This window comes from Dacryopinax primogenitus (assembly GCF_000292625.1).
Source record: "Dacryopinax primogenitus strain DJM-731 SS1 chromosome Unknown DACRYscaffold_12, whole genome shotgun sequence".
NCBI lineage: Eukaryota > Fungi > Basidiomycota > Dacrymycetes > Dacrymycetales > Dacrymycetaceae > Dacryopinax > Dacryopinax primogenitus.
Genome location: NW_024467209.1, coordinates 153341 through 177609, shown reverse-complemented (window position 1 = coordinate 177609; position 24269 = coordinate 153341). Strand labels below are relative to the sequence as shown.

At 54.0% G+C, this 24269-nt stretch overlaps 10 protein-coding genes across 10 annotated transcripts in view; 5 read left to right on the top strand and 5 right to left on the bottom strand.

The window, feature by feature from the left end:
• DACRYDRAFT_108615 (uncharacterized protein) overlaps positions 1 to 1543 on the bottom strand; it is a gene marked incomplete at both ends in the record, with an annotated part of 2059 nt that extends 516 nt beyond the window's left edge. Inside the window, 4 exons of the mRNA XM_040768690.1 lie at positions 22 to 179; positions 225 to 528; positions 580 to 1192; positions 1246 to 1543. Coding sequence (XP_040627444.1) covers positions 22 to 179; positions 225 to 528; positions 580 to 1192; positions 1246 to 1543 — 1373 coding nt within the window. The remainder of the gene's footprint in view (positions 1 to 21; positions 180 to 224; positions 529 to 579; positions 1193 to 1245) is intronic.
• A 557-nt stretch (positions 1544 to 2100) lies between these two features.
• DACRYDRAFT_108614 (glutathione S-transferase C-terminal-like protein) lies at positions 2101 to 3034 on the bottom strand (the record flags this gene model as incomplete). The annotated part of the gene is made up of 3 exons (XM_040768689.1): positions 2101 to 2417; positions 2466 to 2618; positions 2668 to 3034. 3 exons carry the CDS (start codon positions 3032 to 3034, stop codon positions 2101 to 2103), a joined length of 837 nt encoding a protein of 278 aa, XP_040627443.1.
• Positions 3035 to 3485: 451 nt separating this feature from the next.
• On the bottom strand, positions 3486 to 4682 carry DACRYDRAFT_54113 (GroES-like protein; the record flags this gene model as incomplete). The annotated part of the gene is made up of 4 exons (XM_040775232.1): positions 3486 to 3580; positions 3630 to 3725; positions 3781 to 4296; positions 4343 to 4682. The coding sequence occupies 4 exons, from the start codon at positions 4680 to 4682 to the stop codon at positions 3486 to 3488; spliced, it is 1047 nt and encodes a 348-aa protein (XP_040627442.1).
• A 660-nt stretch (positions 4683 to 5342) lies between these two features.
• Positions 5343 to 6536, bottom strand: DACRYDRAFT_23003 (uncharacterized protein). The gene is made up of 3 exons (XM_040773046.1): positions 6262 to 6536; positions 6001 to 6198; positions 5343 to 5946 (listed from the first exon to the last, which is right to left on the bottom strand). The coding sequence occupies exons 1-3, from the start codon at positions 6481 to 6483 to the stop codon at positions 5428 to 5430; spliced, it is 939 nt and encodes a 312-aa protein (XP_040627441.1). The 5' UTR covers positions 6484 to 6536; the 3' UTR covers positions 5343 to 5427.
• A 328-nt stretch (positions 6537 to 6864) lies between these two features.
• On the top strand, positions 6865 to 8368 carry DACRYDRAFT_80747 (uncharacterized protein; the record flags this gene model as incomplete). Its single annotated transcript, XM_040776468.1, has 4 exons — positions 6865 to 7053; positions 7103 to 7246; positions 7294 to 7364; positions 7413 to 8368. Coding segments are annotated over exons 1-4 (1266 nt in total), but the record flags the coding sequence as incomplete, so codon positions are not given.
• Positions 8369 to 8579: 211 nt separating this feature from the next.
• On the top strand, positions 8580 to 10912 carry DACRYDRAFT_80745 (uncharacterized protein; the record flags this gene model as incomplete). Its single annotated transcript, XM_040776467.1, has 8 exons — positions 8580 to 8760; positions 8921 to 9090; positions 9143 to 9339; positions 9389 to 9533; positions 9582 to 9810; positions 9863 to 10065; positions 10114 to 10443; positions 10495 to 10912. The coding sequence occupies 8 exons, from the start codon at positions 8580 to 8582 to the stop codon at positions 10816 to 10818; spliced, it is 1779 nt and encodes a 592-aa protein (XP_040627439.1). The 3' UTR covers positions 10819 to 10912.
• Positions 10913 to 10937: 25 nt separating this feature from the next.
• On the top strand, positions 10938 to 15417 carry DACRYDRAFT_23000 (ARM repeat-containing protein). Its single transcript, XM_040773045.1, has 23 exons — positions 10938 to 11064; positions 11116 to 11241; positions 11292 to 11350; positions 11404 to 11518; positions 11568 to 11740; positions 11793 to 11942; positions 11995 to 12191; positions 12241 to 12419; positions 12472 to 12634; positions 12682 to 12703; positions 12756 to 12791; positions 12852 to 12948; positions 12997 to 13153; positions 13201 to 13406; positions 13463 to 13546; positions 13599 to 13655; positions 13703 to 13954; positions 14012 to 14299; positions 14349 to 14393; positions 14444 to 14572; positions 14625 to 14837; positions 14894 to 14958; positions 15029 to 15417. Exons 1-23 carry the CDS (start codon positions 11002 to 11004, stop codon positions 15135 to 15137), a joined length of 2985 nt encoding a protein of 994 aa, XP_040627438.1. The 5' UTR covers positions 10938 to 11001; the 3' UTR covers positions 15138 to 15417.
• A 1756-nt stretch (positions 15418 to 17173) lies between these two features.
• On the bottom strand, positions 17174 to 17920 carry DACRYDRAFT_108608 (uncharacterized protein; the record flags this gene model as incomplete). Its single annotated transcript, XM_040768688.1, has 1 exon — positions 17174 to 17920. One exon carries the CDS (start codon positions 17918 to 17920, stop codon positions 17174 to 17176), a length of 747 nt encoding a protein of 248 aa, XP_040627437.1.
• Positions 17921 to 18452: 532 nt separating this feature from the next.
• On the top strand, positions 18453 to 19133 carry DACRYDRAFT_22999 (uncharacterized protein). The gene is made up of 2 exons (XM_040773044.1): positions 18453 to 18541; positions 18590 to 19133. Exons 1-2 carry the CDS (start codon positions 18469 to 18471, stop codon positions 18928 to 18930), a joined length of 414 nt encoding a protein of 137 aa, XP_040627436.1. The 5' UTR covers positions 18453 to 18468; the 3' UTR covers positions 18931 to 19133.
• Positions 19134 to 22016: 2883 nt separating this feature from the next.
• On the top strand, positions 22017 to 22742 carry DACRYDRAFT_54027 (uncharacterized protein; the record flags this gene model as incomplete). The annotated part of the gene is made up of 1 exon (XM_040775223.1): positions 22017 to 22742. One exon carries the CDS (start codon positions 22017 to 22019, stop codon positions 22740 to 22742), a length of 726 nt encoding a protein of 241 aa, XP_040627435.1.
• Positions 22743 to 24269: the final 1527 nt, after the last annotated feature.

The window sequence follows — 24269 nt, the reverse complement described above, 5'->3', positions numbered from 1 at the left end:
CCGTTCTCGTACACAGCGTACGAAGGGGCGTAGATCGATGTCTCCGAGGTGCCGAGGTCAATTATCTGTGAGATGTTTGACGAGCCAAACATTTCGGCGACCGCCAGCATGGCGTAGTACGTCGAACCCGTGTTCCATTGCTTCGTTCTGGTTTCGTTGCCTGGTGGAGGTGTGATCGGCTGGTGACCATCAGCGAGAATCGTAGGGTATCACAACGAGCTCACATTATAATACACCGACGTGCCTGAGGTGTGCAACAGCACAGTGCTGAAGTTGGCCCAAGCCAGCTGGAAAGCCAAGTCCAGGGTCCACAGAGTAGCGCCAAAACTATCGCTCACACCCAAAAACCCGCCACAGCTCGCCGTGTTCGTCTCTAGCATTACGAATGGTTTTCCCGCGCCGAGGACCACGGGGACTGCATCTAAGTAGGGCTGGACGAACGTTTGGGCGGCAGTGTGGTTCAGGTAAGACGGGAAGATATCAGAGGGTTGGATGACACCCAAGAGCTTGCAATTATTTGCTGGGTAGCTGGGGACTATCAGCACCAGCAAAAAGTGGTGTAAACGTAAGGGAGCGTACTGCTGCACCGACACCTGCCTGAGGCCCTGGCTGAACTGCGTCAGATACCCGGCGCTCAGCACATCATCAATCTGCCACTCGCAGCAAATGCTCGGGCCGATAAGAGTCTCCTTCCTCTGCACTCCCGAAGCGGCCATCAAGTCCCCCTCGACCTTTGCAAAATCGGTCATGTAGTCCGGGATGCCGTAGTTCGGGTCTCTTTTGCCGTTGTTACTGTACAGATCTGGCTCGTTCCCCAGCTGGAGGGCGATCAGGTTATTCCCAAGGATGTCCTGCGCATACTGGGCGACCACGAGCGCGTTCCCATCTGCGGAAGTGTCGTTGAACGAGAGGCCAAAGTACCACTGGGCTTCGACGAGCGCGCTGATATTTGCGAGGGAGTAGAGGAGCTCAGGGGAGAAGTTAATGATGGGCGTGTTGATTACCCCGTTCGCGCCTATACCTTGATTGATCTTGTCCAGCTCGGAACCGTCGGGAAGACCGTCGACGAACAGTGTCTCAGTCTCCTGAGAATTGCCGCCGACACGAACAATCGGGCCAGCACCCGCACGAAGACGGATATTGTTGAGATAGTTGAGGAAGGGAACGTTGAGCAGTTTGCTATTCTTCCCGACTAGATACACGTCAACATATTCATATTCACCTCTGTTCGGTCAAAGAACGCACTAATGGTATTACTGACGCTGAGCTCAATACTGAACCCGAGCAAGTTCCCCATCTGTGGTATGCTCAACCCCTGCATACCCCCCTGAAATAGCGTAATCGGTACATCTGTCGGCTGTGGCGGGTTTGGCGGTGCGGGAGGGGGGATAGTCGTTGGGTCGAATGCTGGTAAGCCGGAGTACGGGCCTGTAGGGGAGGGAGCAGGAGCAGAGGAGGCAAAGTTGGGGAACGTAGTGTAGATCGTCACGTCTGCCCGGGCGGATCGGAGGAGAGGAAGTAGAAACAGGGCAAGACAGAGCATGTTGTCAGATGTGGTGATGCGATTGAGAGCTCTCGCTCGTGCTCACAAGGAGGAGTACGCGAGCCCGTACGTGGTGGTCACAGTCCAAGGAGTGACAGCCTACCAGAGCAAGACTCATTCTAAATAGATGCGGGAAAGAAAAGGGCAGTACAGGAAAGAATTGAAACAAGTCGAGTAGAGCGCTTCACCTTCAGGCACAATATTAGGGACAAGTTTTTAAACTTGGGTCAGTCCCTCCGACGCGAGCAATATAATTATCACGTGATTGACATATTCATTACTAGTTACCGACGTCGGGCACGGGTAATCGCATTGGTCACACTCCGATCTTCACATACAATAAGTACTTCCATTCTTACATGCCAAGGAAACCCATCCAAATGATTCAGTTCTTTCTTTTTGCACAACATGGAGTCTTATATTGTCGTACAACCGTCAGCCTTGCAAGCACTTCCTGGCATCACATCCGTGAGACAGGATCAAGCCATTTCCTGTTCTTCTGGTATCAGTGGATTAGGCCAGTAGTCTGAAATAGGATTCGAGTGAGCAACATATTTTCAAGGAATCGCCCTGCCCGCCCTAGTGGCTTTAGCAGCCTCACTCATCGCCTCATCCCTCAAATACCGCCCATAAATCTCCTCATAATACTTCTCCTCGCTCAGGATCTTCTTAAAGCTCTCTCGGGCCTGTACGGCCTTGACCCATTGGACGAACTTGTCCCCCACGGCAGAAGCGGAGAAGTTGCGGTGTTTTTCGACGATGGGCAGGCGTGCGACCCAGGGAGCGAGTACGATATCCGCGAGGGTGAACTGTGAACCCATATAATAAGGCCCTACGATCTTCTTCGAGTACTTCTTAAGCGCTTCAGTGACCTCTGCAAGCAATCAACCCCAAGCAAGCAGGAAAAAGAGATCTGACGAACCCTCGAGTGCTTGAGCTTGTTTCTCCGGTTCCTGACTCTGCAGCAGCCTGAAGAACGGCGGGAGGAAGCTCTTTCCCACAAGGTCGATCGCCAGTCGTACCTGGGCACGATCATACGGATCCTTGGGGTAGAGACTCGGCGTATCGGGGTACGCTGCCGTGGGTCAATATAAGCACCCCTTCTAATTGGGGGAGGGACATACCTTCTTCGAGGAAATCGCAGATGACGAGCGATTCGTGCAGCGGTTTCCCGCGGTAGGTGATAGCGGGTACGAGTCCCTTGGGGGATATGGCAAGAAACTCCGGCTCTTTCTTATACGGGTTCACCTCCTTATACTCTGCATTATGATACTCCTCAGCAACCTCAGAGCGCAGGGCGAGAAACCCGGACGCACGATAAGGTATGCCTTTCTCTTCCAGGGCGAGCCAGGCTCGGGCTACGAATGGGCAGAACCAGCCTGACCAGAAGACGAGCTCGTTCCCGTCTGTCGTGGGTGCGCTGTGGGATGCTACGGTCTGCGCGGCGGCGCCTGTGGCCGTGGGATGGATGTGTTCGTCTGGACTGGGCATTGGTGAGCGGGGTGAGGATGGGGATGGGGTTGATTGTTGGCGTGATGAGAGGGGAGAGTTATGCGACTGTGATGCTGGAAATTGCGTGATAGACCCCGTGAGTCATGTCATATGCATATGTCTATGTATGGCACTGTAGCGCCGTGATCAAATAACCGCTCCAGCGTCATCCGCCACGTCATTATCCCGAATGTTTAGGACTTCCCCACATTCACGGGTGTCCACAATCACTTCCCACACGTTCCGACAGCGCACATCTTGAGGGCCATGCAAGGCAAAACTCACTCACGCTCCGGATTGGAGTTGGAGAAGGCATGAAATAATTCTTTTCACATGTATATGCAATATGATGTACAATCCAAGACCACAAACAACGAGAAAGCGCACAAAATCCTCAACCCCGTGGCAAGCAAGAAAAGAACGGACAGGTTTCACTTTTATTTTTTGTTTCTTATTCGTCGAAGTTGATCACCACCTTGAGCGCGTCGTGTTGCGCAGCGGCGTGGAAGGTGTCATACGCTTTCTCGATATCCTTGAATGCGAAGTCTAGGGGTTTGTTAGTGCAGAGCTGGAGGGCATAGGGCGGGAGACTCACCATGTGTGATCAGCTGCGATGGGTTGAGCTTGCCAGCCTTGATGAGCTTGAGAAGCATGGGAGCGGTAGTGGCGTCAACGAGGCGCGTGGTGATAGCTAAGCACGGTCAGCCTTAAAACCGGTTCTTCGCTTACGTAAAATAATGACTCACCAATATTCCGATCCCAGAGGTTTTCCAAGTGCAGGTCGACCTTCGTCCCGTGCACACCGACGTTCGCGATCGTCCCTCCAGGAGCGACTAGGTCCTGGCAAGTGGCGAACGTCTGCGGGATACCGACAGCCTCGATGACGGTGTCGCACCCGAGGCCCTCGGTGAGGGACTTGACTGTATCGGCCGCATTGGCGTTCGTTGCCGGGTTAACGGTGTGCGTTGCACCAAGCTGCTTGGCTACGCGCAGCCTGTTCTCGTCCTGGTCGAGCATGATGATCGTGGAAGGCGCATATAGCTGGGCAGTGATGAGCGCTGCGAGGCCGACAGGACCAGCACCGACGATGGCGACTGTTGAGCCTGGCTGGACCTTTCCGTTCAGGACACCGCACTCGAAGCCGGTGGGGAAGATGTCGGAGACCATGACGAGTGCGCGCTCATCTGCACCTTCGGGGATAGGGTGGAGGGAGGTGTCCGCGTGAGGAATACGGACGTACTCTGCCTGAGTGCCGTCAATCGCTAGAGGCGCGTTTAGCATTGAACAAGTCAAAGTGGTGCATCTTACTGTTCCCGAGGATCCAGCCACCGGTGGTACAGTGCGAGCACATGCCCTTGCGGCAGTAGTCGCAGGTCCCGCAAGCAGAAATGCACGAGATAACCACATGGTCGCCCGGCTTGTACCTGTTCACGCCTGCGCCGATCTCGTGCACGCGCCCAACACCCTCATGTCCGAGGATACGGCCTGGTTGGCAAGTAGGCACGTCGCCCTGGATCAAGTGGAGGTCTGTGCCGCAGATGGTCGTCCGTGAGAGCTTTACGATTGCGTCTGTTGCGGCTGTGACGCGTGGGATTGGGCGGGACTCGATGGCGACGCGCTTGAGAGACTTGTAGATGAGCGCTTTCATCGACATTTTGGGAGTGTTCTAGTGGTTCTTGGGGGAAGAGCGGGGAGGGGGTGGGGATGTGGGATGAAGGGTTGCCATCGGTGCAGGGCAGGTATTTGTATGGCTTTAAGAGTGTTAGTCGGGGCAGGTGACCTAGTCCCGCCCTTGTCGCCACAGGGAAAGAGCGGGCCGTGATGAAAGAGGTCCGGCGGGTCGGAGCGGAGCAGCGGAATGGGCGGGAAAGAACAAGGCACGTGCGGTGGCAGTGTCTTCTCCCTCCTTGGGGAAACAACCAACGTTGGAGGTGGCACCGGCGCCTTTTCACATCATGCAAACAACCGCACTGCCCAACAGTTTACGACTTCACACCCGCTGAGGGGAGACATTGCATAAAGGCACGTACGGACGGTCTGCCATATCCAGTTTATCCGTCACCGCACCCACAGGGGAAGGGCGACGGAGCAGTCCAGAAATGCTCACAAAGCAGAGGTGGATATGCCTGCACTACCAAGCGGGGAATCCTCTCCTCAACAGCTCATCGGATGAGGGAGATCACCATGCGCTACTGCGATCTATGGTGTGTTCCAAATCCCGGCAGCGACGGAGGTGGTCCATGAGGAAGCTAGCCACAGATGGCATTCAGTCGTACCTGGGAAAACAATTCATTCCGTACTAATGATATTAAATGTGTTGTACATACATGTGATTGTACACTAGTGCTTCTATTATACATGCTGTATTGTTACATTGTTACCGTTCTAGCAACTCAAAACGCCGCCGTCTGCGTCCTCCGCCTCTCCTGCAACTGCATGTTCAAATCCTTGATACTGTCCCAGGTCTTCCCACTGTCCCTGGATTCGCTAGCCACAACCACGCCGAGGGCGAAGTTGGCGGTAGAGTCGAGGCTCGTGCTCACGCTCACGCTGAGACCTAGGACTGCTTGCATGGACACACTATCCTGCAGACGCTTGAAAGTCGGTGTCTTGCGTGTCGGGGTTTCTTGAAACTGTTGGACGCTGCGAACAGGAGACGGCCTTGAAGCGGGGGAGTCTGCCAACGAGGAACGGAGGAAGACTTGTGTACGACGCGGGCTGGCGTTGCCGGTGACTGTCCTGCGGCGAGGTGACGACTTGGGCGTGGAGGGCGGGGAGGAGGCCGGAGTGAACGTCTCGAGAGAAAAGTCGTCGTTGATCGCATGATGCTTGATCGTCGCGAAGGACTCGATGGAGGGGAGCACAGGTGCCTCGGGGGGTACGAAGGGAGTCTGGGTCGGTTCGGGAAAGAGCTGCTGATTGTGTGAATAACCTGCAGCATATATGCGCTCAGGAAACAAGCGTACCACAGCCATCAAGCTCATATACATGGCATCTTGGATAATCGGCCCTTCGCAGCCTTCATACATGAGGTGGTAGCTCCTGCTCCAGTGTGCTGGCTGGGGTTGGTAAGGCTGGCGGGGCTCCTCGACCTGGCAGGCAAGGGGACGTGGATAACCGAGCGACTTGAAGTGCTGATGTGCTTCGGTGGTCTTATCGAAGGACTGTTGCACAAGAGGGATATATGCGCTCAGTATCAGAGAAGGGGGCAGGGGAGAAGTGCGTACGATATGCCTCCCCCTCACGCGCTTCGTCCTCCGATGCGCATCCTTCTCCGGCGGGGCGAGCAGGATCCCATCGATGGACTGGACAATGCACTCGCGCGTGGTCTCCACGCGCTGCTCGCACGAAGGTCGGGGACGGAGCTGTTTCAGCTCGGAGGAGTGGGCGTTGGTGTCCAGGCGGAGATGGCGGTTGGAGAGAGAACGGATGAGTGAAAGGAGTGACATTGTTTGGAGTAGAGAATGTGGTGTTGGAAACGAATGTGTGGGAGTGGAAGGAGCGATGGTGGTGGTGAGAGTGTAAGATGGGAACAGTGAAGTGAAGCTCTGAGCGCAAAGGAACTCGTCACATACCGTCCGTTGTGATACAGAATGCTTCAAGGTTTCGGTGTTGGCATACATGCCTAGTATGAAATCCATCATGTTCGCCGCCGTCGCTCACACACAATAGTACACGATACACGCAGTGATATGAAATACCGCCAGTCTTTGATACATAGAGCAAGTAAATTCATTACATAAATTAGACAGCTTGGTTGACGGTGAAAGTGTTCTGATCATCGTCCGTCATGAGATGGACCCTTCCATTCCCGCAGCGCTCAACCACCGACCATTACCGTAATCCCAGGCCTTGTTCACTCAACGAATATCCATGTCTGTCAGAATAAGACTATAGGAGTCTAACCAAATTGTAACTGCGGATGGACAAGTCCCAAGTTCCACCTTTCCAGCTGCAGCCACTGGTCACCTTCCAGCAACAAGAGGACATCATCAACCTCTCTGACTCTCCAGCGCCTAGTACGTACTTCCGTTCCAAGCATCTGACGTTGCTCACCGGTTACGTCAGGCTTGAGATCGTCCACTAACGCTCCGCAGAATGCGCTCCGAGCGTTCATCTCCGGTAGTGGGTCGGCGAGAGGTCTTGCGAACCTGACGGGTGCGGCTCCAGCGGTGCAAGAGAAGGTCGAGATTCGATGCGCAGAGGCTTTTGGTGCGTCTATCAAACATGTCAAAGTATCCTGTTACTCATAATCACAGAATCTAATTTGTACATCGGCTGCTCTGACGGGACACTGTTATGGTACACCCTCAACGAGAGCGACAGCGCAGTATGCACCCTTCCCCGTCTTCGAACAGCGAACCTAACGTCATCCCAGGCCAACCCATACATACTACAAGAAAAGCACACCCTCCCAAGCCGCAAAGCCGTATCCCGTATCGCGCTCATCCCGCGGCTCTCAAAAGCGCTCGTCCTGTCCGACGGCACGCTCTACTTCTTCCTCCTCCCCTCGCTCGAGCCTATCCCTATCTCACTCATCAACCATATCCGCGGTGTGCTCACTTTCGCCCTGGACGACGCAGACGTATTCGCCCACCCGGAAGATGTGGACGCCACCGGTCTATGCGTACTGACCAGACGCGGCGTCGGTCTATGGTCACTACGCGAACGGTTGTTGCCCATCAAAGAAGTCCCCTTGCCCTACCGTGGGCTGATCGCGAAACGCTATGCAGAGCACATGTTCATCGCCTCCGAAGAGCTGTACCACTTCGTCGACCTTTCTTCCTCTCAATCGACCGAGTTTGCACCGATACCGACGAATCAGTACTCAGCTGGAGGAGTGGTCGTCCCCCCACGTCCGAGCATCATCACTGTTGCGCAGCACGAGTTCCTCATTGCCCTGGACGGGGGTGCGGGCGCTATGGGCCTATTCTTGAAAAACGGCGACCCCGTACGCGGCACTTTGGAATGGGAACACCTACCCCGCGCGCTTGCCGTTGACTGGCCATACGTCTCAGCCCTTCTCCCGAACGGCACAGTCGTAGTGCACTCGATCGAGACGCTCAAAGTGGTGCAGACTGTTGACGTGCCTGTATCCCTCGGCGCTCGGACGATGAGCAGCAGCATGGACGGCCTATATGCACCCTCTACGGCGAACAACCGCAATCTAGAGCTCGTTACGATGCAGATTATCCCTCCCTTCCCTGAAACGCCGCCTGAAGAGCCCGAGCCGGAGGAGGAAGACTCGGCAGCACCACAGAGCGGGTCAGGTCTCACTCCACCGCCCTCTCCACCACCAAAGCCTGCAGGCAAAGCAGCACCGCCAGCGTTCACCCGCACGCATCTGCTCCTGGTAGGCTCGAGCGGCGTTTCTGCCCTCCTGCCACAAACGCTATCCGCGCAATGTGAGACCCTTCTGGCCGATCATAGAGTGGATGACGCGCTCGCTCTCGTTGCTGCTGCCGACCGGCGAGAAGGCGGTACGCCAGATGCAGGTGTCGAGCGGGAGATGCGCTATATCCGGCAAAAGGTGGCCATGGGCTGGATGGAGGAGGCCAAGTTCGAGAAGGCGGGAGAGGAGCTGTATCGTGGGCGCCTGGACCCACGGCTGCTGATCCGGTTGTGGCCTGATCTCCGTGGAGGATTGATAAACGAAGAAGAGACGATCGAAGTCTTTTCGGGTATTGAGACACCTCTGGCAAAGCTGGTAAACGTGGAGCAAATAGGTGCGTCCCCTCTTAGCACGTCTAGGACCTTCCTCCGCTAGACATTCTCTTGCAAACCCTATTGACAATTTCCGCTTTCTTCTTCCATGTACCCTCTTCTGTCTGCCTCTCCTGCCTGTGTGGGACGACCCGTGCCTGATCCCAGTTATGGACGATCTAGCCAGGAACTACGCCCCGCATCTCAAGCCCGATGCACCTGCGAGCAGCGAACTCACGGATGGACTGTTAGCGGAAGGGAAGAAGATGCTGAGGATGTATTTGGCGGGCGTGAGGAGGGACAGAACGATCTGGTCCCGTGTGCTCAGTTCAGAGTTGGCCAAAGTCGACCGGGTGAGCTGCCTCCTTCCTATGTCTTCTGTGATGCACTCTGACCTGTGCATAGATTGTTGATACGGTTATGATCAAGCTCCTCGCTGAAGACCCCGACGCCGCAGAACTCTACCGTTTGATGGACAGTTCAAAATCCTACGATGTACTTGAGGTGGAGAGATGGTTCCTCCAGATGAGCCACTACGGCGCCGTTGTACGCCTGTACAACAAGCTCGGGCAGGATGTGAAGCTGCTTGATGCACTCGTCAAGTTGGTAACATTTGCATATCCATTCATTCGCATGCTAACGGTGTACCAGTGTGGCTGATGGTGTGTGGGAAGAAGATGATATCCCGAACCCGGTTGCTCGGGTTGCAGACCTCGTTCAGGCCAGTCGAAACCGAGAGGTCGTCCAAAAATACGGTCTTTGGCTGCTTCGTAAGAGCCCTGCGCTTGGTCTTAAGGCAAGTCGATTTCTGATGACAATGTCTCACTTACTCATCGTGCGATAGCTATTTACCACGCGCGATCCAAAACGCGCAGTCAAGATCGACGAGCAACTCGTGTTAGATGAGATGATGAGATTTGACGAGTCAGTCGGCGAGCAGTTCCTGGAATGGCTTGTCCTTCAGCGACGGAATAGTGAACGACGGCTACATGACTTGCTTGCGCAAAAATACCTCGCCAAGGTTGTGAGGATGTTGCGCACTCCAGATGTAGTACGGTCCTGGCAAGGTCTTGGTGAGTCACTGCTGAGCATTCGCGTGAACCAAGGTTTGACCTGAAGCACTAGTTGATCAATATCGGAAAGAAGCACCACGGATATCATTCTTGACATTCTTTGGGCGGTCGAACCTCCCAACCCAGGAAATAAAGGCGCGGCTCAAGCTGGCGCTATTCTTGCAGGCGTCTACATTGTATGATGTGGTTGGGCTTACGGTCGAGCTACAGAAACATGCCGTGTTGAAGACGGAAGGGGCTGTTCTTGCTGCCAAAGTGAGTGTTTTTTGGCCTTTGAAGGTGTATCTTAATGTATCTCGACAGTCTGCTGATCATCGAACGGTCATCGAGACACTGGTGAACGACCTACAAGATTTCACCAGTGCTCAGGCATACTGTACATCTGGTGGTGAAGTGATCAGTCCTCAAGCAGCCAGCGCCGCGACCCTTCCTTTCGATGATCTTGCGCCGCTAGCGACTTATCTTGCTGAAGGCGGTAGCGGAGGAAAGGGCAAAACGGCGCCTGTGCCTGAAGACGCCAAGAAGGCGCTGCTTGGGATTCTGGTGCAGGTACAGATGGCCGGTGGTGAGGGTATGGCCAAGCAGACTGCCCGGTTGCTTAATGCACAAGCTGTCTATTTCGAAATGTTTGAGGTCAGTGATTTTTTAGCACCGAGATCAAAATGGCCAATGACAGCACCCCAGACGTTGGCGGATATCCCAGAAAACTGGAAGTTAAAACCAATCTCACCATTCTTAACGCGCTCCTACCGGCATGCTGTCCATGAGCGGCATGAAGCAATGATCCTGAAAGGGATCAGCTCCTCACAGAACCTCGTAGTCTCGGAGCGTCTTCTAGATATGCAGCGGGAGCAGGGAGCGTTGATTGAAGAGGCTGCAGAAGATGGAGATGATCCCGGGTCAACGGAGTACGTTGAGAAAGACGGAGAGTGGGTCGAAAAACCTGGCGAGGATGAGGACATTCTTGACATCCGCGTGGATCCTGAGGACAGGACTCCTGTAGTGTAGCTTGATGGTGGCTTTCTACTTGGTATACCCGTGCAATCATACCCCTTATCTCCGACAATCCCGCCACTCCTACGCGCCTGTGATGAGTACTTCCCACTGACAGACATCATACGCGCCAGCCTCGGTGCACAACTTGGTCCAACTCGACGAGGTTCAATATACCCTTTCTTCCTTGGTTATTAAATGTCATATCAAGGAAATGTTCTCCCAGTGTTATCACCTGATGAGGTGGAACATACCGTATCTGTGAGTGAAAGGCATCTCCTAACACACATGCCATCCTGACCGCTGCTCCAGCTCATACAACAACTGTACTCGCCGAGTACAGATGCAGAACATCAACAATCGCTTGCTAAGGACCTGGTTTCTATTCAGAAGACACAGGAGGCGTGGGGATTGATCATTCCACTAGTCCAACATCCCGTGCGCCAGAGCCACCCAAGGGTGTGAACCTCGCTCAATGGCAATTGTAGGATCCGACTGTCGAATTTGTCGGTGCTCAAATAGCACAAATCAAGATCTCTCGAGATTGGTATTTTTATTAGCCTCTGTGTTTGTCTGGGAATGGTTTTCACACCTCGATAGGGAGACGTTTCCGGTCGATCAGGCGATTGCTCTCAAGAACACTCTTCTTGATCTGGCAGGACGGTCTTGCAGTAATGGCACCTCCCGGGTTGCTGTCCGCAAGCTCTTCGTGGCAGTCAGTGAATCCTTCCTTTCCTCTTTTGATCATTCTAATTGCCCAACAGATCACCAATCTCGCCTTTCGAATAGTACCACAACGCCACTCTGAATGGCCTGATTGGATCCTTGACTGTGTCACCTCTTTGTCGGGCCAAGGTGCAACTGCAGAGTACATATTGGCTTTTCTTGGGATAGCAGCGGAAGAAGCTCTGAGGACAGACTTCCTGGCGACCGAAAAGTATATTCAAACTCTATGCCAGTTGTTGTATTACCCACTGATTAGCGCTCAGAATGACCTTCCATCAGTCCCTAACAGACTCCGTGCATTTGATGCTAGAAGCTGTGAAGAAGTCGTGCACGGATCCGACCACGTCTGAGAGCGAGATGGAGACAGCATTGAATTGCTTGCAACTTTGGGTTGAATGGGGTGTTCCTGTCGAGTATGTAGACATCAGTCACCTGGATGTATGCGCTTCTCACTGCCAAATCAAGCGACTTAACGGATTCAATACCATTTTTGATCACTTTGCTCTCTTCCCGAGAAACCTTCATACCTGCTTCGGATGTGTTGCAAGAAATTTTATACGCCTCTCCTCTTTCGGATGGGAAAGGATCGAAGACTCTGACCGAACCTCTCCTCCAATGGCTCGAGACCTTAGGAGAGAGCATCCTGAACGAGGCTATTGAATGTATGTGTCTGATACACGAGATGTTGCTCCTCAATGAACCCATAACCAGCAGGAACGCCTGACGATAACGCGCACTCGCTGTGCAAGCTTCTGATAGCAATGGAAGAACATTCTCCCGACTGGTTGGCTGCTCGTCTAGGAGAGCCTCGCATAACATGTTTCCTGAATCTGGTCCTTGCTTTCACCAATTATCCTGGCGTGTATCTTATTGACGAGGAAGAGAGCGCGGTCCGTGGTTATATTCGCATGGTAGAACATGGATTGCTGAACATGCAGCCAGACAGCCCTGCCCTTCTGGTACTTGTTCCAAGAGAGCTTGTCGGTCTCAGCATTTGCGGATTCTCCCCTGTCGCCACAATGGGAGATGGCGAAGTCTCTATACACGCAGGTTGTGGTCGTCTTGAGGAAGAAAGCCGCATGGCCTACAGAGCACCTGATGAAAGGTATGTAGCGCCTCGGCCCCCGGTCATTTCGTCTAATCTTGGCCCAGACCAGGTGGAAAAGTTCAGAAGGTGTGTGCAGAAGCGTTACGTGACTGGCCAAAAATGTTAACGACAGAATCAGCTATCGGCGGGACGTCGGAGATGCCCTCATGAATGCGTAAGCTACACTCCACAGAAGCTGTAGCGATCGTGCGATATATTGACGCTTATTCTGCAGTTATTATGTTCTCCGAGAGCCAATGATGGGCGGATTAATCGACCTTCTGTATGAAGAATTACAACAAGAAAACCATGATACACCCGGTTATTGGGAGGTGAGCCATTCATTTCCTGTATCAAGCTCAGATCCTCACTTCACTCAGGATGTGGAAGCAACATTACATGTTATCAAGTCGATCCAGGAAGCTGTGTCGGTGGAGGAACAAGAGCAACTTGCGCGGCTGTGGAGTCAAGACGTGCTTGATCGAATATGCGCGAGTCCAGATCCACGGGTGAGGCAGACTATGCTGGGTGTCATATGTAATTTCTTTGTTTGTTCATCCGCATCGCACTGATTCCATCTTCAGCAGCGTATTCCACTTGGTTTTCCCAAAAGAATCCGTCTACCATTATGGCTGCGACATTATTTGTTCTAAATTCGTTGAACGTGTCCTCTGTTTCATTCCAGGCTGCCAACGCGCTCAAAGTACTTTGCGACAACAACAGGGTTGTTCTCGCACAGAATTCTTTGTCGTGGTTCTCGGATCTATATGGAGAACTGGACACAATTCAGGTGAGTGTATCTAGGTTGGAAGTGGAGTCGTTTCCCACGTGCCAACCAACGCCTAGGATACTGAGAAGGGCACGGTGCTGCAATCGATCACGAGCGTTATCCAGGCCCTGCCAGTGGAGCAAGTGGTGGAACCAGCAGGGGTGCGTGGCACATGCTTCGATCTTACTCATATGGCACTCAAATAAACGCCAGCAAGTTGTATCTCCGCTTGTCACGAAATTGTCAGAAGCCCTTTCTATTGCGTCACAAGTATGTCTTCCACAATTTTCGGAGGAGCTGCCTAATTGAGAAAGTAGTACCCGGACGTGGCTCGACTGGTCTGCATTAATCAGCTGCGATATATTGCCGCATGTGCCAAAGGCTTTACGTCCAGCCAAGATTTGTTGACGAACGATCTGCTTAGTGCCACAGAGGAAGAGGAAGCACGGCGTCGTGAAAGCATGCACACGGTGAGGCAAGATCCGCGCCTGATACAACTTCGGGCCAACATCCAGGATGGCATCAGCGGTTGCTTCACTCTGTGGTCGTCCAACGCCGATATGGCAAGCGTAAGTTACCTCGCCTCGGCGTGATATTATAACTGCTCATTTCTTCTTGGCAAGAAGGCACTGAGCGAGCTTCTGCGGGCCATGACAGGGCTCCCTTCGGAGGAGACCCTGATATCCCTCGATCCGGGTCCACTGTTAGTGTTGGTGTGCGGCGCCGCTGAGCGCCAGCTATCAGCAACGTGGTTGTCACTAGCGCAGATTCTCATAACGCAACTGGATCCCAAGAAATTCCTGTGGATACGGCCGAGTGCCGACCCTGAAGCGTTGGCCTTGGTGCGAGAAGCGACGTTGAGTCTCCTAAACACCGCCGTCCAGGTGCTCGGCCAGCCTGGGGCCATGGAAGCGGTAAGTTCTCATGAGACGTAACGAGGCTGGGCGATTGATGAAGCGAAAGAACACCGACCTGGTGCAAGATTTTTTCGGAAGCTGTATGAATGCCGTGCGTGCCTTTATCACTCGTTTCAGAAGCAGGGATGAAACTGCTTCTAGATCGCCATGCATTTCATCGAGGAGATGTACAAATTGCCTCCAGGAGCGGTTAACAGCCTGGTCTGCGCGGCTATCAGCGCCATGGCACTGCCCGAACGATACTGCATCGTTTCCGGCGTTCGGTTTCTAGTGAGTGGATCCGGCAGGCAGATACTACTGCTCTAATCGGTGGACGGCCTAGCACACCTTCATTGACCAAACCCTGCGAGTATGTCCCGACAACGCTGTGCTACTAAACCAAGTGCACGGGTTCGCGATGCTCCACGTCATCTTGCATGGGATCGCGTTCAGGGCGCCGAGATCAACGATCCCTAACCTGTCTGATCTGCTGGCGATCCTGTCGAGCAAGTTCTTCGAGGATACCCAAGCGTCCATGCGCGTCATACTCTTCGCGGTTGGATATGTTCTTCCCTTTTATAGCTGCGTTTTTGACCGGCTTCGCTTTTGCAGGACGATTTCTCCTATCCCAAGGGGACCGACAAGGCAAAGAAGGCGTTTATCAAAGCCGTAGCTCGGTACGTCCTAGTCTCATGCTAGCCGCGCTGGCTGCGGGGTGATGCCAAGGGCGGCGCTGACGCCGCACAGACACAGGAGAGTAAAGAAAGTCAAAGAAGCGGCAAACGACTTTGCCCTCGTCGTGCGGGGGCTCGAGGCGAGCGGATTCGGGTATGCGTCATCCGCCGCACAGGCATGAGCCATGAGCGAATTAGATAGCAGACCAACTGGAATGAGCAAGACCACTAAAGACCTAATCCTTGATGTTCTGCCTCCGGAAAGGGGAGGGAGAGAACGTGTACACGGCCATGCCAAACCGCTGGCACTGGCACGTTCCTGACCATCTATCTATCATCTGCGAGGAGCAAAACGAAGCGGATCATGCTTCCCGTCCGCAGTCGTGGGCCAAGAAGGGCAAAAAGGGGAAATGCCGAGGGTGAAGACTGTGGAAGATGAAGGCTGTGGAAGGGAGGGGATGGGATAGGGAGGTTGATCCATCTTCCCTTCTTCTATCGAAAGCGCTCGATGGCGATCCGGTCCGAAGCATCGCGACCAGTCACCAGTGACCAGCGACCACCAAGCAGCGTAGACTAGCGACCAGCACAGCACTAGTTTTAGAATTAGTTGCCGCCGGGAGCGAGGAAGACGCTGCTTAGTACTTAAAAGGAAGCGATGGGCCGCATGGACGGCAATGTATACTTTCTAAGGCGAAGAAGGGGGGGGAAAGAAGAGAGGAGAGGGAAGGGAAGTGACGCCCCCAGAGCAGCGGGGTCTGTCTAACCAACTCATCATGCTCATGCACCTGCTCATGCAGATGCTGTCAGACGTTGACCTGACTTGACTGGGAATCGTGCAAAGGCAATCGTGCAATGGATCGGTGAATGAGTGAATGAGTGGGCAGGCGGGGATTACCCATCACTTGTCCCCGCGCGCGCGGTTTATGCCGCAAGTACTGCAGAAGCTGCCCTGGGGAGTGTGATTGGAGTGTGATTCTGTGGTGTTGGTACAGGTGTTAGAGGGGAGCGTATACATGTGTGATAATGGAACGGCGGGACAGACGGTAAGGGTGCCCGATGTTAGATCTCTGGATAGATCTGTCAGATCTGATGAGTGGCAAAAGCAAAGTGGCAAACGGCAAACGGCCAGGAGGCAAACAAAGTACTAGCACTTTTCCTGAGTTCGAGCTGCGGACACATGAGAAGCGGAGGATAGGATGGATAGGATAGGGATAGGATAGGATAGGCAGGACAGGGATAGGATGAGGGAGGGAGGACGCAGGGCAAATGGCGCCCGGAACCTTTCGCCTTTCGCCTCCTAAGTTTCTCCTTGTGCCCCTCACACGCAAGAAGGCGGAGATACCGACCCCTAAGTCCCCGTCCATCCCTGTCGTCGTCCGTGTTTCCACTCCGCACGGCATGTCAATGCTCATGTGATCATTCAATGCCAGTGGATTGGGTTGAGACCCTGCTGGAGGAAGCTTCGGACGTATGTACTGTATTGTATGTATGTGTGTGGGTGTGTGGGTGTGGGTGTGGTGTGGGTGTGTGGGTGTGGGTGTGGTGTGGGTGTGTGGGTGTGGATGGGGAGGCTGCTCTGGAGGCGCGCGGGATTATCATCATCCCCTGCTGATCCCCATTGTTGATTTGATTGCCATTGATGATTGCAACGAAGCTGCCATTTGAGAAATTAAAAGCGGAGGATCCACCTCACACACGCTCACACTCACCCTTGCCATGCCCATGCCCATGGTCCTGATCATGCTCAGGCATGTGAGAAACCATGGTCTAAACCTTATATAGTACCGTCCTCCCGCGCGCCGTCCCGTCCCCTTGAAAGCGGGCGCTGCCGGCCGTTGTGGGTAGATGAAGGGAGGGATCGGGACAGGTGGATTGAATGGTTCTTGGGGTTTGTGTGTCAGGAGGGAGGGCGGGGATAGGATGGGATAGGATGGGATACGTGGGGATAGGATAGGTGGGGAAGCGCCCGCCCCCTTCGCTCTCTTGACTCCCGGCTCTTTGTCCCCACCTCTTTTTGTATATCCTCTGATATTCCGGCTCCCTCACTACTCTGGCTGTACACGAAACAGCTGCATCCACTACTACTCCTGCGCAACTAGTACTACTAAGCTACGCTACGCTCGCTACGCTTCGCTGCATCTGGGACTTTGTAGCTACTTTGGCCAGTGTGTTGGCTCACAGGAACCAGCTCTCTGGACACTCTTAACTACCCTTACCCTTACCGTACCAGGGCAGTACCAGTGCAGTCCAGTGCGGTAACCAGTACCAGTACCAGTACCGAGTACTCGTCTCGTTCGTAGCCATCCCAACGTTCCAGTATCAGCGGCACCTCCCCCCACTCCCCACCCACCCCACAACAGCCTGCTCCGAGCATACATAACCGAATGACGCACAACTTCGACTCCTGGGCACTTGCCCCCTCTCTCCCAGGTGCGAGCTCCACCCCAAGCACAAGCACAAGCAGTCTTTTACCCTCCTCATCGTCGTTTACCCTCCCCCTCCCGCTCACGCTCCCCCCGCCCCAGAGCAGGGAAGGGATCGTCACCACCCGTTTCGGGGGTGTAGTGCACCAAGTCAAGACTGTGCCTGTGTGGAGCGAGAGCCAGGGCGGGGAGTGGTTGCTTTCCAGGCCTGTGGAGTTGGTGTTGAGGGATAGGGGACGGTTGGCAGCGTGGAGGATGACAAGGGATGGGAGGGATAGGTGAGTGTCTGTGTTTGTTTGGTGTTCACTCGCACGTTGGTTTCTGTGTGAGAGGGAGGAGGGCAGGAGATTGCCGTGTGGGTGTGGGTGTGCGGGCAGGAGGGGCAACTCGGGGTCCTTCGCCTTCTTGGATGTTCCGATGAACATGTCCATGATATGTGCGTTCTCGTGCCTTCCTTGGATGGAGAAGAGGATCGGCCATCGGGGGGGCGTTGGTCCGCTGGTGGAGTGGTGAGATCGACGGGATGCGCTTACTCTAGCCATCGGGGGTGCCTCTCTCGCCCTTCTGCTCGCACTCCCCTTGACTTGGAACAACGCCGCGTGGCATTCTACTCTCCCAATCGGGTAATAATGCTCATCCAATCGGACACACCGATCGGGGTGCCCTGGCTTATAATTGCCGGCGGTATGAGCAGCCAAAGGAATGGGACCCGACTCCGAGGGAACGGGCGATATTCAACAATCACCTGTCTCATCCCTACACCCTCGCGGAACTCTCACGCTATAATAGCCCGCTTCAATCATCCAATTCCTCTTCCCCACTCCACCACCTCCCCCCCTCTCTCCTCTCCTCTCCCTTCTCTCCTCCTCCTCCTCCTCATCTACCTCAATCTCTGATACCCACTCCCTCACCACATCAAACTGCACTCCAACTCCCCCTGGCCGAGGCCCTGGGTCATAATACTCATTCCTACTCTCCTACCAATCCCCGTTTATTCCCACTCTTCACATCTTTAGCTTTCCATTTATCACTTACTCCTGCTCTCATGACTTCCCTTTCCCCGGAAATCGAGACTTATGACCCTTCCCCCATGGATAGGGAATATGATCTCACTGTGCGCCAGCAACCAAAGCAAGCGCGCATGTGTGGGGTCAGCGGCAAAGGTGCGCCCTCCCTCCCTCCCATCTCTCCACATCCTCACACACCAACAGACAGGCGACCAATCGACCCCCCGCCAATCGTCGAGCTCCGCGTCCGCGAACGACGGCGAGATGCCTACAGCGCCGAAGAGAGGGAAAGCGTGTCCTTCCTCGAGAACCCTTACTATTTCATGTTCGCTTCCCTCGCATCTGTCGATTCGGACCAGGAGATGCACCTCCTCTCTGATGGTCAGACCCGGTGTACGACGGGCCAGGTCGTTTCCTCTCTCTACCATCTCAAGGATACAGAGAACCGCAACTCGGACGCGGGGTTCTTCGTCTTCCCCGACCTGTCAGTGCGGACCGAAGGCTCCTACAGGCTCAAGCTGAGCCTGTTCGAGATCGTTGGGTGAGCCACGCTCCCCTGCCTAGGGAAACAGCTCACACTTACGTACAAAGGGGATCCAGTATGGAAGTCCAGCATTGTAAGAGTATATTCTCAAAGCCGTTCTATGTCTATACGGCAAAGAAGTTCCCAGGGATGGAGGGTGCGCCTTCCCTCGTCCTCATACCTCGGACCTTACCTGATACGCTTCAGAGTCCACACCGCTCTCATGTTCCCTCGCTGATCAGGGCATCAAAATCCGCATACGGAAGGACATACGCGTGCGCAAGCGGCCCCAAGGGCAAAGAGAACGATACGACGATTCGGAGGAGGACGACACTCCCGGTGCCGGCGCCTCCGGAGGAGCAGGGGGGCGCGGCAGCCCGGGAGCGCGCAAGCCTCGGCCAGCAAAACGCGCAAGAAATGACAGCCCGGGGTACAAAAGGCACGGGACCGAGGAGACAGTCACCCCGCTTACCTCTTCTGCTGTTTCCGCTCCCCTTTCTGCTACTGCGACTGCTGCTGCTGTCCCTCCCCCTGGGGCGGGCCAGTATGCACTCCCTTACCAGCAGGAGTGGTATGACCCACGACCAACGGCAGGAGGGTACTCGCCTGTGCAGTACAGGATAGGACAGTATGCGGGTGGAGGGGGAGACCTGAGGTACCCATTGCCGAGGGATGCCTATGCTTCTTCAGCAGGGTACGGGGCGGGCGCTGCCAGCAGCAGCAACAACAATGGTACCGGCAGCAACAACGCTAATACTGGAAGCTCGAATGGTGTTTCCGCCTCTGCCTCGGGGTCGAGCTCGACGGAATATACCCCTGGCAGGTCACCATTACTCTACGAGCGGTACGTCCTATCGACCCCGACGCCTGCTAGTGCGTACCCCCCGCAGCAGACGCAGAATCAGGGACATACGCAGAATCACCAAGTTCAATCTCAGACGCAGACGCAGACGCAGAACCAACCGCAGAACCCGAACCAACCGCAAAATCAACAGACACCTACGTTCCCCACTTCTTCTACATTCCGCTCCCAATACCCGCAGCAGCAGCAGCTCAGACCAGCAGCAGGACCAGGAGCATACGCCTCCCACTCCCAGCCACAGCCCCAGCCAGGGCAAGGACAGGGGCAGGGATACTTGCCCGGTTCAGCAGGGTCATCAAGGAGCGTAAGCTATAGTCAGTACGCGTCGCCCAGTTTTGGCCAGCCCCAACCGTCCCAGTCCCAATCTCAATCCCAATCTCAAACACAATCTCAATCACAGACTCAACCTCAATCCCAACCGCCCTCCCAAGCGGACTACTACCCTTCCTCCCTCGTCCGGCCTACGATCCAGACCCAGGCCCTGCCTCAGTCGCAGACCCAAACGCAGGCACAGACGCAGGCACATTTCTCAGGAGCGTCCTACGATCCCCTTCATTCTTTTCCTCGGTCGTACAACAGCCAGCCGTACTATTCCAGCCCGGTGACTGCTAACCCGAGCGGGGCAACGAACGGGAACGTCACCGGCGGTGCGGGGACCGTGTCCCACTCCCCCTACTCGCTTCCCGAACGTACCCCTATTTCCCCTATTGACAGACGCGATGCTTCTTCCGCTCTCTCAGGCGGTCCAGCCTCAGCCGGCCCCGGCTCCGGCCCAGGAGGAGCAGGTGGGGTAGGGGGAAACGGAAATGGAGGAGGGGGGACGTACTACCCCCTCCAACCAGTCTCCGTCTCTGGCAGCTTCTCGCTCACATCGTCCCTCGCCGCTGGGGGACCTGATACCGGCCGCTTACCCCTGCCTGGATCTGCGTCTGCGTCTGGACAGGTCAACTTGGGCGGGGGCTTGACTGGTGTTGGCGTGGGCGTGGGAGTTGGCGTGGGCGGGGCGGTTGGCGTGGGCGGGGGGGCGTTGAGCGTAGGTGGAGGGATGAGGTATGCGCATAATGGGCATTAGCGGAGTTGGGGTTGTGGTTGGTTGGTGTCAGCTTCAAACCCACATGCACGTAAGGCTGACTGGATGACAGACTGTAGGCACTTTTCTCCTCATGATCGGTATCCCGAGCTTCTGCGCTGCATTTCACAGCGCCCAGCTCACCAAGACTCTGAACACAACGACTGAACAACACAAACGGACAATGCAAGATCCTACTATACCGTCTTCTAATACCCCATTTCCGTTGCTGATGATATACTAGGATCTACTAAAGTTTTCCTTTTCTTTCTCCCTCCCTCTCTCTGTCTCTGTCTCGCTTTCCGTCTTCTCTTGCCCGCTTCCAACTTTCTCGGTTTGTTTGGTATGCCCCACTGTCTACATACCGACTCTAAATATATCGCCCACTGCCCACTGCACGCAACGTTCCCCTTCCCCTTCAACGTCACCTTTTTTCCTCGGTTTCACTCGTTCTGTTCCCGTTGAATAAGTGTTGTAACTGCTTAAATTTCAAGAACAATCCAGTTGTTGTTGTGCTCTTGTATCCTATCTCACTGGTACTTGGGGTGTTCCTTCTCTCCTAATGAGGCTCGGCCCGATGCCGCTCCTAGGAGTACTTCCATAAAGTGTGAGCAAATGCAAAGTATGAGAGAAGGAGATGAGATGTACTGGGAATGAGGTCCGGTCTGTCAGCGGGAGGGATAACGTCGACGACAGTGAGGAGAGGGAGTGATGAGGGATGATAAGGGTCGTAGGAAGCGCACATCTCCCAGGCTGCCCTTACGCTCATCGACCACCTTTTTTGTCTTCTTTACTTCATACCGGGCTACATTTCCCCTATCAATCCTCCTTCACAGGAGGTCTCTTGTGAGTACATGTACAGCTGGCTGCAATGCCTCTGGGATTTCCTCGTATCGCAAGGACCGCGTAAACCAGGAGTAGGACCCACGCGCTCTCCGTGAAACGTGCGCTAATTTCCATCTCTACGCGACAGCGCTCTGTGACGCCGACGTCTACTATCACCCTTGAAAACATCAAGGCACTCCAGGCCAGCGACCTATGGGAAAACGCGAGGATAAGCACGTTCAACTACGCCGACAACTGGGCTGGCATACGCCACAACGTTTTCCGGATTTCGGAGACCATGGCTGTCAAGATCTTATCACTTTCGCGTCTTAACCTGCCCGAGCCGTACACGATGCAACTCGTTTGTGAACATGTCCCTATATCCACTCCACGCATTCATAACTTGTTTTTCGACGATCGGCACATGTATATCGTTATGGACTACGTCGACGGAGAAGATCTCATTACGCTCTGGCCGAAACTATCTCTATGGAGGAAGCTGTATGTCGTATGGACGATCCGCAGGTACATCCAGAAGCTGCGCGCTTGGCGACCTCCGAAACCGGACATCCCGGGACCCATCGACGCCAGTGGCGAACCAGTTGACTGTGAATGTCCCCAATTCGGCGAATGGCCTCAAGGCCCCTTTGCCAATTACTCTGAACTGTGTGCCTGGTTCGAGCATGTTCGCGCTCTGACCGTGGATATGGCCAAGCACCGATTTCATCATGAGATTGACGAGAAGAATCTCCCCCACTTCGACCGGTCGACGCCTTTGGTCTTCTTCATACATGGGGATATCAGCATGCGGAATATCCGCGTCTCGAAAGACGGCACTGTTTGGCTCCTCGACTGGGGTTTCTCGGGGATGTATCCACAGTGGTTCGAGTACGTGGGCATGATGAAATACAGAGCGTGGATAGATCCACATCCCTGGCTATGGATGTTCTGCATCCCGTTCATGGCTGGCTGGTATCACAAGCAGGCTTCATTCCTTGACAAAATCCGCATTGGTTTACAAAACCCGTTTTGGAGGATCACGCCTGTGAAGGCACCCGATAACAGGGGCGGAGAATGACGAGCTTAGTGTTTGAGAGACATTGCACGCCGCGGGACTGCTTGTGCACAATACTATGCCAAATATAGCCTTGGATATGCTTTTGTTATCGAGGGAATCTCTTTCAAGACAATCCAGTTGTTGTGCTCTTCTATCCTGTTTCGCTTGGCGCCCATCTCTGCTAATGGGGCTCAACCCATGCACCGATACCGCTCTTGGGAGGAGGACTCCCATATAAAGAGCAAACTCGAATCGTTAAACATGCGAGTGAACACAGGTGACTTGCTGACCTCATGGTCTGCATGTCAAACACCTTTCCATCAACGTAGCTGTTGGGGGTGGAACAGCTGCAACAGATCTCTGCTGCAGGTGGGCACTAACCCGTTGCAGAGTCAGAGTCCATCCTCATTGAGTGATGGGATCTCTGCCCATATCCCTTCCCCCAATGCAAGTGGATTCTTGCTATGGGTGGTACCCAGCTGGTACTGCCCCTCACATCTGGCCAGGTGGTCACATTTTTTCTTTGAGGTGCCTTGCTCTTCTGCCTGGGGACACCTTCCCATTGAGGTGCTCTGGTATGCAGAATGTGCTGAGATGAATACATCCATATTGGGCTCCTCAATCCTCAAGCCCAATGGCCCTGGCACTTGTTGGGCTGATGATTCTTGCTGGTACCACTCATCACATTGGGCTTCAGTCTATGGTATGAAGGCCCATAGCTCATAGGAGGAGGTCCTCTGCACCCATTGCCATGTCTCAAACTGGACCTCAATACCCAAATTTTGAAAGGCAGTGTGGATAAATGAGAGCATCAGTTGACAGCAAAAGCACAGAGCCATAGTGCAAACATTCAAAGGTCAGAAAGCCTGCCCAAACTTGACCTTGTATGTGCATTTAGACATCATGAATCCATATCCAAAATCTTTCAGGAATGTATCATAGCTGAAATGATCCACTATACAAATAACAATCTTCTTCTGGTGCATGGTGTGGGCTCTATGCACATAGTTTGACATCCATAGTAGACTGTCAATCAAAGGTCAGCACACCATTAATAGCTGCCATGGCAGATATCCTTACTGTGCAAACAACAATGATTCTCCACATTGACATAGAGGTGTGCAGCTACCTCCACAAACTTGACAAAAAATTGTCAGTAGAGGGTGTGTGCACACACAACATCTTGCTCTGAAATGTGTTGCCACACATAGATCTTGATGGCTTGTCAGGGCACCAGCTCATTGCTTGGTCAAGAGACATGACTAAGCCTTTATGACATGGAAGTAGCTGGTATACCTTGGCATGTGCTGGAACCTGCTGGAAGGATTGGATGGTCAGGTGACCTGCTGTGAATGGCTGTGCATGACCTCATATGACCTCATCCTTGGTCATATGACCTGATCACCTGACTAGGCTGAGTAAGCAAGATGTTCTAGCAGGTTCCACCACAGAGGTATAAATATAAGGCCTACTCTGCCTGGGGACTGTCTCTTCAGACTTGGTCTCTTAGGATCATCCACAGGTACCTATACTGTAGATAGGTCTTAG

Bases quoted from the DNA above. Each gene is read 5' to 3' on its own strand.
- DACRYDRAFT_23000 (XM_040773045.1), top strand. From the start codon at position 11,002: ATGTCATATCAAGGAAATGTTCTCCCAGTGTTATCACCTGATGAGGTG. The intron at 11,519-11,567 runs GTCAGTGAATCC...ATTGCCCAACAG, and splicing joins TCCGCAAGCTCTTCGTGGCA to ATCACCAATCTCGCCTTTCG. The intron at 14,838-14,893 runs GTTGGATATGTT...TCGCTTTTGCAG, and splicing joins TGCGCGTCATACTCTTCGCG to GACGATTTCTCCTATCCCAA.
- DACRYDRAFT_22999 (XM_040773044.1), top strand. From the start codon at position 18,469: ATGGATAGGGAATATGATCTCACTGTGCGCCAGCAACCAAAGCAAGCG. The intron at 18,542-18,589 runs GTGCGCCCTCCC...ACACACCAACAG, and splicing joins GTGTGGGGTCAGCGGCAAAG to ACAGGCGACCAATCGACCCC.
- DACRYDRAFT_23003 (XM_040773046.1), bottom strand. From the start codon at position 6,483: ATGTCACTCCTTTCACTCATCCGTTCTCTCTCCAACCGCCATCTCCGC. The intron at 6,199-6,261 runs GTACGCACTTCT...CTTGTGCAACAG, and splicing joins GCGTGAGGGGGAGGCATATC to TCCTTCGATAAGACCACCGA. The intron at 5,947-6,000 runs GTACGCTTGTTT...CACAATCAGCAG, and splicing joins ATATGAGCTTGATGGCTGTG to CTCTTTCCCGAACCGACCCA.